This window comes from Oryzias melastigma, linkage group LG2, assembly GCF_002922805.2.
Source record: "Oryzias melastigma strain HK-1 linkage group LG2, ASM292280v2, whole genome shotgun sequence".
Lineage (NCBI taxonomy): Eukaryota > Metazoa > Chordata > Actinopteri > Beloniformes > Adrianichthyidae > Oryzias > Oryzias melastigma.
Genome location: NC_050513.1, coordinates 154,660 through 168,324, shown reverse-complemented (window position 1 = coordinate 168,324; position 13,665 = coordinate 154,660). Strand labels below are relative to the sequence as shown.

Below are 13,665 nucleotides of genomic sequence, written 5' to 3'. Positions count from 1 at the left end.
AATGACTTCAGCTATCATAATTCAGATTACAGCATTCGAACTAGCATCATCGCAGCTGTTTCAGTAAAAATGTCCACAAAGAATCGTGAGAAAAAAATCTCGCACAGAAGGCTGCAGGATTTGTTATTGAAGTTAAAGAATTCAAGAGCTTTTTTTGTGGAAAGGTTAACATTTTTTTGAAATTATTTCTAAACGTGTTTTGTTTTGAAGGTACATGAGGGAATAAAGCTCTAAAAATGTGTTTTTTTCTGAAAGCATCAACATAGACGAGCAGCAAATAAGTCTTTTTTTTTTTCTTCAGCATTTCAAAATAATCAGAAATGTACTTAATCTGAAATGTCTCAAAATTCTGATTTCAGGTTTGGTCATTGACTCTGCCCTCTTCATTTTATCACTCCAGCAGCCAAAAAAAAAAAAAAGCCTTTGGTATTTAGAAGTTTTAACTGCACTCAGGCGCCCCCTGGAGGCTTTCGTTTGTCTGAAATGATCTTTTATTTGGATGACAGACACATAAAAACGCAACTGTACATCAGAACTGTTTAATTTATTTCTCACATAAACACATTTGGTCTCATTTTTGTGTAAAATACTAGAATCCGGCGGTTGAAATCTCTGTTGGCTTTGAAATCAGTTTGACTACGACAATAATTATAGTTCACAGTGTAAAAAAAAATGTACAAAAAGGCATTGAGCCGAAGAGGAAAACCGTGCTCCTGCGCCCACAAACACTGTTGGCATCTTCCAGTTTGGCACAGAAACGTGGACGAGTGTTTGGACTGAGGCATCTCCTGTTTGTGCGGCCTGGAGATCTTCTCCAGAGGAGCGTCTGAGGAGCTTCAGTACAGGTCCTTCCTGGAGTTAAGCGCGGGCCGGCTGGAGGAGCAGGTGGCGCTGCGGATCACCTCCATCCACCTGGAATGACAGCATCCAAATGGATTATTGGAAAAAAATAACGAAAAGAATAAAAGCCATTTGACGTAGCAGATTTACAGTGAATTATAGTTCAGGAATTTAGAAAGGAATTTTTAAAATGAATCATTGGTGCTTTTTAAATTAAGTTTGGAGTTCCACAAGGATGACTTCTCGGCTCACTATCTTTTTCTTTTTTTATGAAACCAGTCTGCACTAAAATCCTACAGGAAATGTTTTTTTTTTTTTGCAGATGACGCTTTGTTCTCTGTCTATAAAATAATTAATTTCTGTCCAAAATAAAGAAAGTTCACCAACATTGTCAATGTGAAGCTTCTAGTTCAGACTCTTCTCCTCCCTTTGAAACAAAGTGTCTCAAGATGTCCAAATGTATTTTAAAAGTTAAGTTGTACAGTCAGAAGCAACCACATTAAAAGCTTTCTTTGTGAGTTGTTGTTCCTCTCAGCAGATAAACTGAGTTCTGTGAGCTTCTGTGGGTGTCGGTGCAAAAACTCACCTCTCAAAGTTGTACTCGCTCTCTGACCGGAAGTAGTACACGTGGGATTTGAAGTGGAGCTTGAAGACGTAGTCTTTGTGGATGTTCTCTGCTTCTGCAGGGACGGTGACGGAGTATCCCAGCAGGGGGAGGCTGGCCAGAGGGTACTCATCCTGCAGAGAGATGGGGGGGTGAAGCTTTGTCCCTCGCTTTGCAGGGGGACCACAGAACAGACAACTGACCTGGTGAGACTTGTAGAAGAAGAGGCTGAAGTTGGTAAAGACCACCCAGAGTTTCTGCCAGCCGTTGCTGTTTTTAAACTTCCTCAGCAGGTTTCCTGACAGCTGGTTCTGCAGTACAGCAGAAAGTGACCAAAAAACAATCACAGTAAAGGAATATTAAAAACATTTAATGGAAAATGTGTTTTATTGTAAACCAGAGCAATTTATTTCCACAAAGGGTCTGAAATTTTCTAAAGGGTTTCAGTCCCTGCAGTACCGTTGTCCTCCAGCAGATGTCAGTAAAAGCAAGGCAATCACTTGTGCAGCAGAACACAGAGACTGGGGACCCTGAAGGTTTCTGAGGGACACACACAGGAGCCCAAACACCCACCTCCACAGCGATGCTGAAGTCCACCATGGACACGCTGGTGTTGCGATGCCAGCAGACGTGCACGGTGGTGTTTCCCCGCGGACACTGACGGTCCAGGGAGGTGCGCAGGCCGCCCAGCTCCTCCTCCGACTCCAGCTCAGCTCCATCTTCTGACAGCTCTGAGGAGCATAGGGTTTATGAAAAAATACAAACGTGCTCCCGCTGGGCTCATATATGTAGTTTTAGGTAGTAAAACATTCAGTTTAGCTGACATTTTTGAAGTTAATCCGATCAAAGTAGCTAAAGTAAGTTTATAACGCTCAAAAACTTTTCAAGAAAGTGTTTTCTTAATCAAGAAAAGGTAAAAAAAAGAGGAAGAAGCTAGCTTTAATCTGCATTTCATCCGCTTTGATCTGAGTTTCGTCTGATTTGATCTGAATTTCATCTGCTTTGATCTGAGTTTCATCTGCTTTCTGTGTTTCATCTGCTTTGATCTGAGTTTCATCTGCTTTGATCTGTGTTTCATCTGCTTTCTGTGTTTCATCTGCTTTGATCTGAATTTCATCTGCTTTGATCTGTTTCATCTGCTTTGATCTGAGTTTCATCTGCTTTGATCTGTTTCATCTGCTTTGATCTGAGTTTCATCTGCTTTGATCTGGATTTCATCTGCTTTGATCTGGCTATCTGCATTCTAATTGTTACACTTTCAATTTCTGAGCGGTCTGAGATCAAAGCAGATGAAAGTCAGATTAAAGGAGGTAAACAAAGACAGCAGGTTTTCGTGCAGAAAAACGAACAGCTATGAATCATAGGAAACATCAGGTTAGAGATCAGAAGACCCGAGAGGAGGTCAGAGCACAGCTGGAGGAGGGGCAGAAACCCCCCGGTGGGTCCGAGGATCCTGACTGGACACTCACTGTGCTCTGGAAGGCTGGGGGGGAGCAGGTCGGCGTGGGGGCCGCTGCTCTGCTCCGAGAGGTCGATGGCCATCCGGATGTCCTCCACCCAGCGCTCCATCTCTGCTGCACAGCTGCACACAGGAACAGAGTCTCAGCTTGTGAAGGCCGTTCCTCCGACGGAGAACCGAGTCGCCTACCTGGCGGCGACCACCAGCGACTGCCGCTGCCCGAACAGGGTGAAGGAGTGTGGGACCCCCCACTCATCCTCGCTTTCTCTGATCTGAAACAGACGTGGAGAATCCAGCGGGTCTGCAGAATCATGGGTATGCTTGAGGAAACCTGCAGGAGCTGCTGCCGTACCGTCATGCCGTAGAGCGGCAGCTGACCGTGGACCTTGAACTGGTTGGATGGAGTCGTCCCTCGACTGGTGTACACCAAACAGTCGCTGAACTGCAAGGAGAAGAAGAATCAGAGGAGATCTTCAGGTGGTCTTTATTCACTGGAGCTGAAAGCGTCATACCAGGAAGAACATCCTCTGCTGGAGACCCTTCCCCGAGAGTTTGCTGAGACACCCCAACCGGATGAACTCCTGCAGAGCAAACGGAGACGTCAGGGAGGCCGGATGTTCTCCTGCTGAGCAGCTTCACCAAAGGCGACCAGTTGATTCTTTTTTAATTAAGTTTGTGTTCTAATTTAATTATTTCAATGAACTGACCCGTCCAGGAACCACGATGTTGTCCAAACCCGTCAGGTCCTTCCTCAGCTCCAGCAGCTTCTGGAAGTTCTCCATCTTCATCATGACGCCCTGCAGCTGCAGCACCATCTCCGAGATGTCTGCTAAAGCCGCTGCAAGGACAGAGAAGCCCGTTAGGACGGGAAGAACCGCCCCAGAACTGGGAGAAGCAGGACCAGCAGGTACCTCTGCAGTCCCGGAAGTCCTGGTGGGTGGGCGGGTAGTGCTTGCAGAGCCGCTCCAGCAGCAGCTTGTAGTGCAGCAGGCGGTGCAGAGGCCGGAGCAGGAAGACGTAGAGCGGCAGGTAGCAGAGCCTCTGCTGCTCGAAGTCTCGGCACAGAGCCTCCACCTTCCTGCTGGACCTGCAGACGGAAACGTTAAAAACCCGCCCTGAAGTCTTCACCCGCTGACGCCGTCTGCACCCACCTGCAGGCCCGCTCCAGCTCCACCAGGCACTCCGGATGCTTCTGCAGGTGAACGCTCAGCTGCTGCTCGCCACAAAACAACAAAGTCAGACTCCAAGAACAACAATAGTCGCGTTTCCATAACCTCTGAAATTTCGCAAATTGGAATTCCGATAATAAATTCTCCTAATGGAAACACCACAATTTCGAAAAAAAGTTTTTGCTCTTAGAGGAAGTGGTATTTGGGGAGTATCAAAACAGACATTTTTCGCAAAACTGGAAACACGTATCGCGTGAGTTGGTTTGTGCTTTATCGCAAAATACAATATAACATAATTATGAACTAGATATATAGCATTACCTGTGATAATGCTACTGTGAATGCTGTAAGCTGAATGTGGCTGCTGAAGATGATAGTGATGATAGCTAAAAACGCTGAAGTTAATAGCTGAAAATGCTGAAGCTGAAAGCCAGCTAAAATATTAGCTAGATACTTATAAAAAAAGCCAAAACAGCTAGCATGTAGTTGAAATATTATTTAAACTCCAAAATAGCCTGAAAAATCTTTGTAAATCCCAAATCAGTCCAAAAAGCTAGAAGAATGATAATCTTTAAAACTTTAAAACCGTAACTTTTTAACAAAATTATAAATAATAAAAATGCAGGATTATTATTCCAGAATAAATCAACTTAAACCTTAAATAACTTTCAATATTTTACTCTCCATAAAAATATATTTTGTCAAATTTATACTAGTTAGAAATGAGAACAAGATAACATCGGGTCATTAATAACAATAAAATGATCTGGAGGGCCGGATCTGGCCCGCGGGCCTTGACTTTGACACGCGTCCCACAGGAATCCTTCTTATTTACCCGCAGACCCTGAATGTTCTTCAGGAGAACGTCGCCGATCCTCTGGTAGTCCCCTTTGATGTGGGCATTAGAGCGACCCTCCCTGGGACAGACAGAGAGCACACTGCAGTTACACCTGCTCACCACTAGATGTCACTCAAACAGGAAGCCCCTCTGTCTACATAAAAGCAGAACTCAGAGGATCTTCACATGTTTAAATCAGAGATGAATTCACCAAGAAGTCTTTCTGTGCAGACTGTTCCTCTAGGAGAGTGTGAACTTCAAAACCTTCTAATCCCGCCTGCTGTCGTGCCCCGGCGTGTTGGAGATTAAACAGCTGATAGAAGGACTCGGATGACGCGCCTCCATAAATTCCTTTGTTTGGTTTTTACTGCAGCCAGCGGCGGCGGCGACGGTTACACAACAAACGAGACGCTGATCTGGTTTGAGAACGTTTCACTTTGATTCAGAAATTCTTCTTTCTTATGTTAAAATATCCCAAATTCTGCTCCATATTTGGGGATCATCATGAGTAATATTTAAGGAAATGTTACAAACACACATTTTTTATTATTGTTTCCTATTGTTTATAATGTCTTTTTATCCTTTAGCGACACTGTTTAGTTTTATTTTGAAATATGTTCTCAATCTATTGTTTTCTCCAGAATATTTTCCTATTTTTAAAACAGTTTTTCATATTTTCTTATTCCAGATGAATCTATTCTAGAAACAGGAGGTGCTCTCGCTGTCTCTTTACCTAAAAACAACCCCATATTATGATCAGTCCACTGCCGTGCTTCACAGTTAGAATCATTTTTCAATCAATCCCAGAAGATCCTTTGAAGTCAGTTTAATCTGTTGATGTTTCTTTAGAGATGGTGGAGTTTCACTTGACAAAAGCTGCTGAATGATTCAGGCAGCTGGACCACCGCTCACCACTGTGCCAGCCGCTGCTCCGTTTCTCTGAGGAAGCCCTGGTGGAACTGCTGGAACGGGTCGTAGTGGGCCGAGATCAGAACCTTCACAGAATCTGGAACGGCTTCGTCGGCCTTTACGGCGTTCTGGAACGACTGAGATCCGCAGAAGAGAGATAGAACTTTGACTGATAGAACAGCAGGGAAACGTTAGTGACAAAACACAACAGATCATGACTCATAATTAATAGCAGTGAATGCAATAAATGACGACAATAAAACACTAAAACACAATAAATAACACAATGAAGAGAGCAGAGTCTATCTACTCTGATGACAGGAGGAAAGAAGTCCTGACGACAGAGACACAACGACAAACAATCCAGGGATGACACACAAACACACACACACACACAAACACACACCCACATACAAATAGACACACAAATAAATATACACAGACACACAAAGACAGACAAATGCACACAAACACACACAGACACACAATCCTGTGCAGTCCTGTAGGTCAGGATGAGGAATGTGTCCTAAAGTTCAGGACGGTTCACATCCATCAGCGCAGGCACAAACACAAAGACAAGCCCCTCCCCCAACGCCAAGGTGTCACCCCCCCCAGAGGGTGCATCACACAGCGGTGAGACGGCAGAGCGTCCAGCCGAGACCCGGGGGGGAGGAGGAGGGAGCGTGAGAAAACAGGAGTTTAGGAGCGTCCCACCCAAAGAAAACAACCCAACACCCCCCACATCAAAGAGATGGAGTCTGCTGTCCAGAGAGGAGGATCTGAGATCCAGGGGGAGGATCTGAGATCCAGGAGGAGGATCGGAGATCCAGGGGGAGGATCTGAGAGCCAGGAGGAGGATCTGAGATCCAGGAGGAGGATCTGAGAGCCAGGAGGAGGATCTGAGATCCAGGAGGAGGATCTGAGATCCAGGAGGAGGATCTGAGATCCAGGAGGAAGATCTGAGATCCAGGAGGAGGATCTGACCGCTCTACAGGTCTGGATTTTCCTGTCACCTCACCAGAAACCCTGCAGCCTCGGCTTCAACACCTCCTTTCAGAACCACCAGAGGAGGAGCCGATGTTTCTGCCCGAACCCACAGAACTGCTGCAGTGAAACTGACAAATGTTGCACCTGAAGCGTTTGGAGAGCGAACCGCTCCACAAGTCTCTGCTGCTGCGCTGATTTCAGGCTCTGAAAGGCCGACAGATCAAAGCCTGAGAACAGAGCGTCTCTGTTCTGAGGGAGGAGCTTTACGATCAGTCTCCTTTAACCAGACCTGCTCTGACTTCATGAGCACTTAGGGAGGCATGATTACATTTCACCCCCTGGATTTGAGGCGGGGCTGCACAGTGGCGCAATGGTTAGCGCTCTTGCCTCACAGCGAGAAGGCCCCGGTTCGAATCCCGGCTGGGACCTTTCTGTGTGGAGTTTGCATGTTCTCCCCGTGCATGCGTGGGTTTTCACCGGGGACTCCAGCTTCCTCCCACCGTCCAAAAACATGCTTCATAGGTTGATTGGTGACTCTAAATTGCCCCTAGGTGTGAATGTGAGAGTGAATGAGTGTGATTGAGGCCCTGTGACAGACTGGAGACCTGTCCAGGGTGTACCCCGCCTTCGCCCATCAGCAGCCGGGTTAGGCTCCGGCACCCCCGCGACCCCGAAGGGGACAAAGCGGTTAGGAAAATGGATGGATGGATGGACTTGAGGCTGCCCGGCACACCAGTCAATGTCAAGGCCCTCCGGGTAATTCTATTTTATTGTTATTAATGACCCGATGTTATCTTGCTCTCATTTTTAACTTGTAAAATTCTGCCAATATATATATTTTTATGGAGAGTAAAATATTGAAAGTTATTTAAGGTTTAAGTTGATTTATTCTGGAATAATATTCCTGCCTTTTTATTATTCAGAATTATGTTAAAAAGTTACTGTTTTAAAGTTGAAAAATTGGCGTTCTGCTAGCTTTTTGGACTATTTTGGCATTTACAAAGATTTTTAGGCTATTTTGAAGTTTAGCTAATATTTCAGCGACATGCTAGCTGTTTTGGCAAATTTAGGCTTTTTTTTAGTTTTTTTATGTTATTATTAAGTTTAGCTATTTTTTCAGCTACAGGCTAGCTAGTTTGGTTAATCTAAGTTTTTTCTTTTTTCGTTTTTTTCATTTGGAATTTAGCTAATATTTCAGCTACTAGCTTGATGTTTTGGCTAAGTTAGGCTTTTTTTGCTGTTTTTTAGGCTGTTTTGGAGTTAGGCTAATATTTACACGCTAGCTGTTTTGGCTTTTTTTTTTTTTTTAGTTCTTTAGGCTAATTTGGCATTTAGCTAATATTTTAGCTGGCTATCAGCTTCAGCATCTTCAGCAGCTGAATTCAGCTAACAGCATTCACACTAGCATTATCACAGGTAATGCTATATATTAGTTGTAGAAGCTAATCTTTCTTTAACAGTTCTGGTATCTCCTGTCCGTCCTGGGATAGGATCTCTCCTTCATGTGGGAATCCCTAAGGTTTCTTCTTCTTTCCTGACTCAGGTTTTTTAGGAGTTTTTCCTTACTGGGAGGGAGGGTCTAAGGGCAGGGATGACCTGTTTTATTTAGTCTGTTAGTTTTTAACTATTGTTCATATTTTATGACTAATTTTCTGCATCTGTAAAATTACCTGCATGAAGCTAAAATGAGGCAAATTTCCTTTGTGATTTTGGGCTTTATAAATAAAATTGAATTGAATATCTAGTTCATAATTATGTTAAAAAGTTACAGTTTTAAAGTTTTAAAATGTAGTTTTAGAGTTTTCAATGTTTATCCTGTTCAGCCCGCGACCTAAGGTGTGTTTTGGATTTTGACCTCTGTGGGATTGAGTTTGACACTCCTGGTTTCTGAGTACGGACCGCCGTTTGCATGGTGTAGTAAAAGTTAGAGAGGAACACGGAGGTCTTCACCTGTGTGACGACCTGAAGGTCTTTGAGGTACGTCCGCTCCGTCGTCAGCAGCTCCTTGGCGATGAAGTAAGCCTTATCTGTGGGAAACTTCTGGACAAAATCAGAGGATGAGGTCGATTCTACCCATCTACACTTCAGTCTGAAGTCTGCGTTGACCCCACCTTCCTCCTGGCCTCCTCCTCATCGTCGTTGCGGATGTATCCAGCCTCAGCCAGCAGGGGGCTCGTGAGCGGGGAGAACTGCTGCACCTCGGAAATCTGTGCCGTACTGGGAATGTCGGCGCCGTCTGTTCCCAGCATGCCGTTTATGATGACGGGGTCGACAGCATGTGGAGAATCCTCTGAACCCGGGTTTTCTGTGAGCGGAAAGCAGAACATATGAAGAAATACAGAAGACAGACGTGTGGGGATGAGAAAACATTGATTTAATAACATTATACGGAAGCCCCAAAGTACCAAAACTAATGTTGTGTATTTGGAAAAGCCCACCAATAGTTTTATCTAAATGCACTCTAGTAAGTAAAAATACTTCAAAACTACAATTACAAATCTTTTAGGTACTTTTTTCTGCAAAGAAACAATAAGTGAAGTTAATCTGCAGTTTTAGAGCAAAATAATAAACTCAAAACATGAAAAAAAATCCCAAAGTGAGCATCTGTCATGCAAATTATCACATGACAACCAGTAAAAAGTAAAAAAGTGGATGTTTTATATTCAAACGAATAGAAAAAATGAATTTGTTAAAAAAATGTACAGATTTAAACAAAGGCGTTGATCTACAGCTACACATGTTAGCTACATGCCGCTAGGCTGTGACTGAATACTTGCCCAGTTGAAAAAGCTTCCACAGAGTCCAGTTCTCTACACCAAACCGGGTCATGTGTAAAACCACGGATCTGTGAAGGGGGGCGCTATAAAGAGAACTTACCGCCAAACAACAAATCAACAAGCAGGGGGTAAAAACAACAACCACCCCCCAAAAAACAAAACAAAGGAACAACGTGCAGGTCACCAAAACGAGGGGGTTCTACACTACAACTATCTAGCACAACACAGGACACAGTCGGGGAATCGAACAGAGAACTCCGGAGTCCCGCTGCTTCAGTCAGACTTTATTAATGCTAAAGAACCACAATCCATTACAGTTTAGGAGAGACAGAAAGGAGAGATCCAGCAAGGGCTTGTGGGTAAATGTGCAGCAAATGACTCAGCACAAACAGAGGTGAATCAGCACTTTCTGTACAAACTCTCTAGACAACAGTTTCCTGAAACCTCACGCCATGCTACAGCTTTAGCATGCAGCATGCACCATGCAGCAGTGGTGCAACTGTCCCAAAATTAGCCTAATTATAATTTTTTATTAAAAGGTCAGTCAGCAAAAATAAAAGATTGTTAACAAAGAGACGTGCACACATTCATTTATAAACTACATCTTAGAAAACATCAAAATGATCATCTAAATGCATTCAAATAGCTTGACTTTCTATTTCTGCTAGCTTAGCTTTAGCCTAGCTCAAGTTGTGTCCAAATTCCCTCACTACTAGTGCACAATAAGAGGCGTTCATGTTTTAAGGGTGTTCAAGTTTACAACTTCAAAATCCAGTCACCTGGAAATTTCCCAGAATGCTCACCAATTATGCAAATATAGGCCACAATGCATTGTGGGATCATAAATGATCTTTGCCCAACGTTTGTATTTGTTTCGGTTTTACTTCGACAACTGGGTGACGCCATTTTGGATGTTTGAAAAAAAGCAGTGAGCCACTAGTACCGTACTGTATAGACTTTTAGCGGTTAGGGAGCTATGAGGGAATTCAGACGTAGCTTTAGCTTAGCTTAAGACTCAGGCAGAACAAATGAAAACTATACAAAAAATAATGAAATAAAGCTAAGTGTGGCTGTCATCATTCACTATTTACACGATAAAAAACAAGAGAAATTTAATTTCAAACAGTTAAGAGTCACTTTCTAGAGGATTTTGTTAGTTTAGCTAATCTCTAAGCTAATCGACGGGGCTGTTAGACAAAAACTGTGTTCTATCAAATTTTTTTTGGCAGAATTATAAACACAAAGTGTAATTTATTGTGGATAATAATTTAACCTAGCTATATGTACAGTCAAACTTGAATAGTTTCACACTTAAGGGTCATTTTAGGTATAAAAAACGTTCAAAACCAAACTGAGGTTCAGAAAATCTTAAATATTAAAGTTAGATTTTAAAATGACTCAGCAAAAAAAAAAAACGCTCATTTCAGTTTCAGATTCAAACTAATTTAACCCTTTAACACCTGAAGTCGGTGACACTTAGACACAAAATCTTTAACTTTTTAACTATTAGTACGATCAATGTAATTCTAGCAGATTATGAAGGAGAACACCGCTAACGCTAACGCCGCTTTTCTCCTTCATAATCTGCTAGAATTACATTGATCGTGTTGGTAATTAAAAAAACACAGTAAATCAAAGAACATAAACACTAGATCTCCAGTGTTAAAGGGTCAGATTTTAAGCCTAAAATGTCCCTTAATCCCAATCTCAGCGTCTGTTTCTTCAGTTCATGAACAGAGTTTGCAGATCCAGATGAATGAGGAACAGTGAGAGGACGACAGACGGACTCAACCCCAGCGTTCCACTGCACACACATTTCTCTGACGGCACTGTTTAACATCTAACGAACCCAAAGTCTCCAGAAGAACCTCTTTTTGTTTTTTTTTAGCACTTACATAATGCGTTTATCTTGACTTAGCTCCTCCCACGTTTTTGTTTAAAGAACACTGGTGTTGAGTCGCTCTGCTTCGTCCCGGTGCAGCAGATACCTGGGAAAAGCTCCAAACGGTTCGTGGACGTTCGAACAGCCTACCGCTCCGAAGTTAAGGATGACGCGAACCGTTTGGAGCTTCACGACAGAAACCAGGAGTCGGAGTGAGTGAAAGAGCAGGAGCTGGGTCTGGTTCGCATGCGCTCACCATCATGGAAGCAGAAGAACTGCACATTCAGAAAGCAGGAGCTCAGACATCTGAGACGCAGCCAAACGTCTTCAGAGGGACTCCTGAGGTGAAAGTGGAGCATGCAGCTTCAGCAGCAGGTCAGGCGGGAATGGGAAGCCGTCCGTGAACAGGTGAGAAAAGCGGCAGCAGGAAGTGGGGGAGTGCCCTCCTTTCATTCGTTCATCCAAAGAACATTATTTATAAAACCTTTCGTCCGGATCCAAACACACGACGAAGAGTTATAACCAACTAGTGATCCTCAACTAGGAAGTTAATACAAAAGAAGATCGTGACAAAAAGTCTCTACCACAAAATCCAAACTTCAGTGCAACAAAATAAAACACAAAAAGTGCCGAATAAGAGAGAACCAGTCAACATAGACATTTCTCCATCAGAGTGAGACGTCACTGCTTTCCATCCCTGACTAGTCAGAAAACCATCGACTGTATATGAGAACTGGACTGGGACTTCCACACAGGAAGTGGCTCAGAGAAGCCAACTCAGTCATTCTATTGGTCAGAATAACTATTTTAACTCTGATACTTTTTTTTAACATCTTCTTGATTATCCTATTTTTTTTTTTGTATTTCAACATATATTCTGACCAATCAGATGCCTCACAAAAAGTAGGTGGAGCCTGCTGGCCCCCACGTACAGTGTTCAAAACGTTTGACAGATCTCATGTAGCTTTTAAGTGATAGGGGCGTGGCCTTCCAACAAGCTCACTCCTGATTGGTGAGAGTGGTAAGTGATAGGGGCGTGGCCTTCCAACAAGACTCTGACCAATCCCTGCTTACGGAGGCAGACGATGTCATCAGGTTCCAACATGGCGGCGACTGAATTAACTGCATTTGGTTGGAGGCAGAAGAAACCATTTTCTACAGGTGAGGCCACACTCCAGTTCTAAGATACAGTCAACGATCCGAACACTGTCCTCCTCTCAACCTCCAATTCAAAATCAACTTTATTGCACGACAGGAAGTCACATCCTTTCAGGGAGAAGTCAAGACGCACAAACAGGAAGAAGATCCCCTAAAAACCACTGAAACATCGATGAAAGTTCTCTGCTACGACAGACAAACTCTCCTGAAAACCCGTCAGAGTGGGACGGAAAGGTTTGCTTCTCTAGATAGATAAAGTTGTGGCGTTATGGCACGTGGCGAAGTTCCAGAAACACAACAGCGTTCTAACTTCCTTCTCTGCCGGTAACCTCAGCAGCTTGAAGGTCTAAAAATCTAGAAGTAGAGCCCATTGTCTTCACGGTTAGACATTTCCTACACTTCAAAATAGGTTAAAAAAATTCCCATTTTTAGTGAAAACTCTCAGGTTACCAGGCCGGATTGATGGTCTGCCTCCGTTCAACAGCTGAACACCTGACCTCCTACATCTTCCTCGTGGAAGTGGTAACAGCCTTCCTCCTCCTCACCGTCCTCCTCCTCCTCCATCTGCAGGTTCCCGTACAGGAGTTTATTTCGCGGCGTCGGGGACGACCTGACGCCGTTGGAGTTGACCGAGTTGTTGGAGCTCATGGCGGCCGGGTTGCCGTACATGAGAGGGTGGCTGTACGCGCTGCTGCCCGTGTCGGATTCGGTGTCGCTGGTGTCGGTGCCGCTGCTGGTGGAGCCGTCGATCATTTGGACCGGCTGGTTCAGATTGTTCTGATTGCTACCGTGCTTTCCCTGACGGCCGAACAGCCGCTGAACGGTGTTCGAGCGCGGCTGGCCCGGCACCAGCAGGTTGCCGTTGGTGATCGCGGCTTTGCGCTCGGTGGGGGCGGAGCCTGGGGCGTGAAAGCCGGAGCGGTGACGCTCCTTGATGGGAGTGGAGGTCAGCTGGCTGAGGAGGAAGGGGTCTGTGTCGGAGCGGTTCCTCATGTTGTTGTTGTTGTACGGTTTGGCCAGATGGGACGGCGTGCGGTTGGCG

At 44.2% G+C, this 13,665-nt stretch overlaps 1 protein-coding gene across 1 annotated transcript in view; it reads right to left on the bottom strand.

The window, feature by feature from the left end:
- Positions 1-284: 284 nt before the first annotated feature.
- Positions 285-13,665, bottom strand: part of LOC112159988 (FERM, ARHGEF and pleckstrin domain-containing protein 1) — a 41,913-nt gene continuing 28,532 nt past the window's right edge. The window contains exons 14-28 of the mRNA XM_024294279.2: positions 8,918-9,111; positions 8,757-8,846; positions 5,823-5,956; positions 4,908-4,989; positions 4,055-4,116; positions 3,815-3,990; positions 3,611-3,741; positions 3,416-3,484; positions 3,256-3,345; positions 3,093-3,175; positions 2,914-3,026; positions 2,018-2,175; positions 1,648-1,755; positions 1,427-1,578; positions 285-912 (exon numbers count right to left, since the gene is read on the bottom strand). Of these exons, the coding sequence (XP_024150047.1) occupies positions 837-912; positions 1,427-1,578; positions 1,648-1,755; positions 2,018-2,175; positions 2,914-3,026; positions 3,093-3,175; positions 3,256-3,345; positions 3,416-3,484; positions 3,611-3,741; positions 3,815-3,990; positions 4,055-4,116; positions 4,908-4,989; positions 5,823-5,956; positions 8,757-8,846; positions 8,918-9,111 (1,718 nt within the window). The 3' untranslated portion in view covers positions 285-836. The remainder of the gene's footprint in view (positions 913-1,426; positions 1,579-1,647; positions 1,756-2,017; positions 2,176-2,913; positions 3,027-3,092; positions 3,176-3,255; positions 3,346-3,415; positions 3,485-3,610; positions 3,742-3,814; positions 3,991-4,054; positions 4,117-4,907; positions 4,990-5,822; positions 5,957-8,756; positions 8,847-8,917; positions 9,112-13,665) is intronic.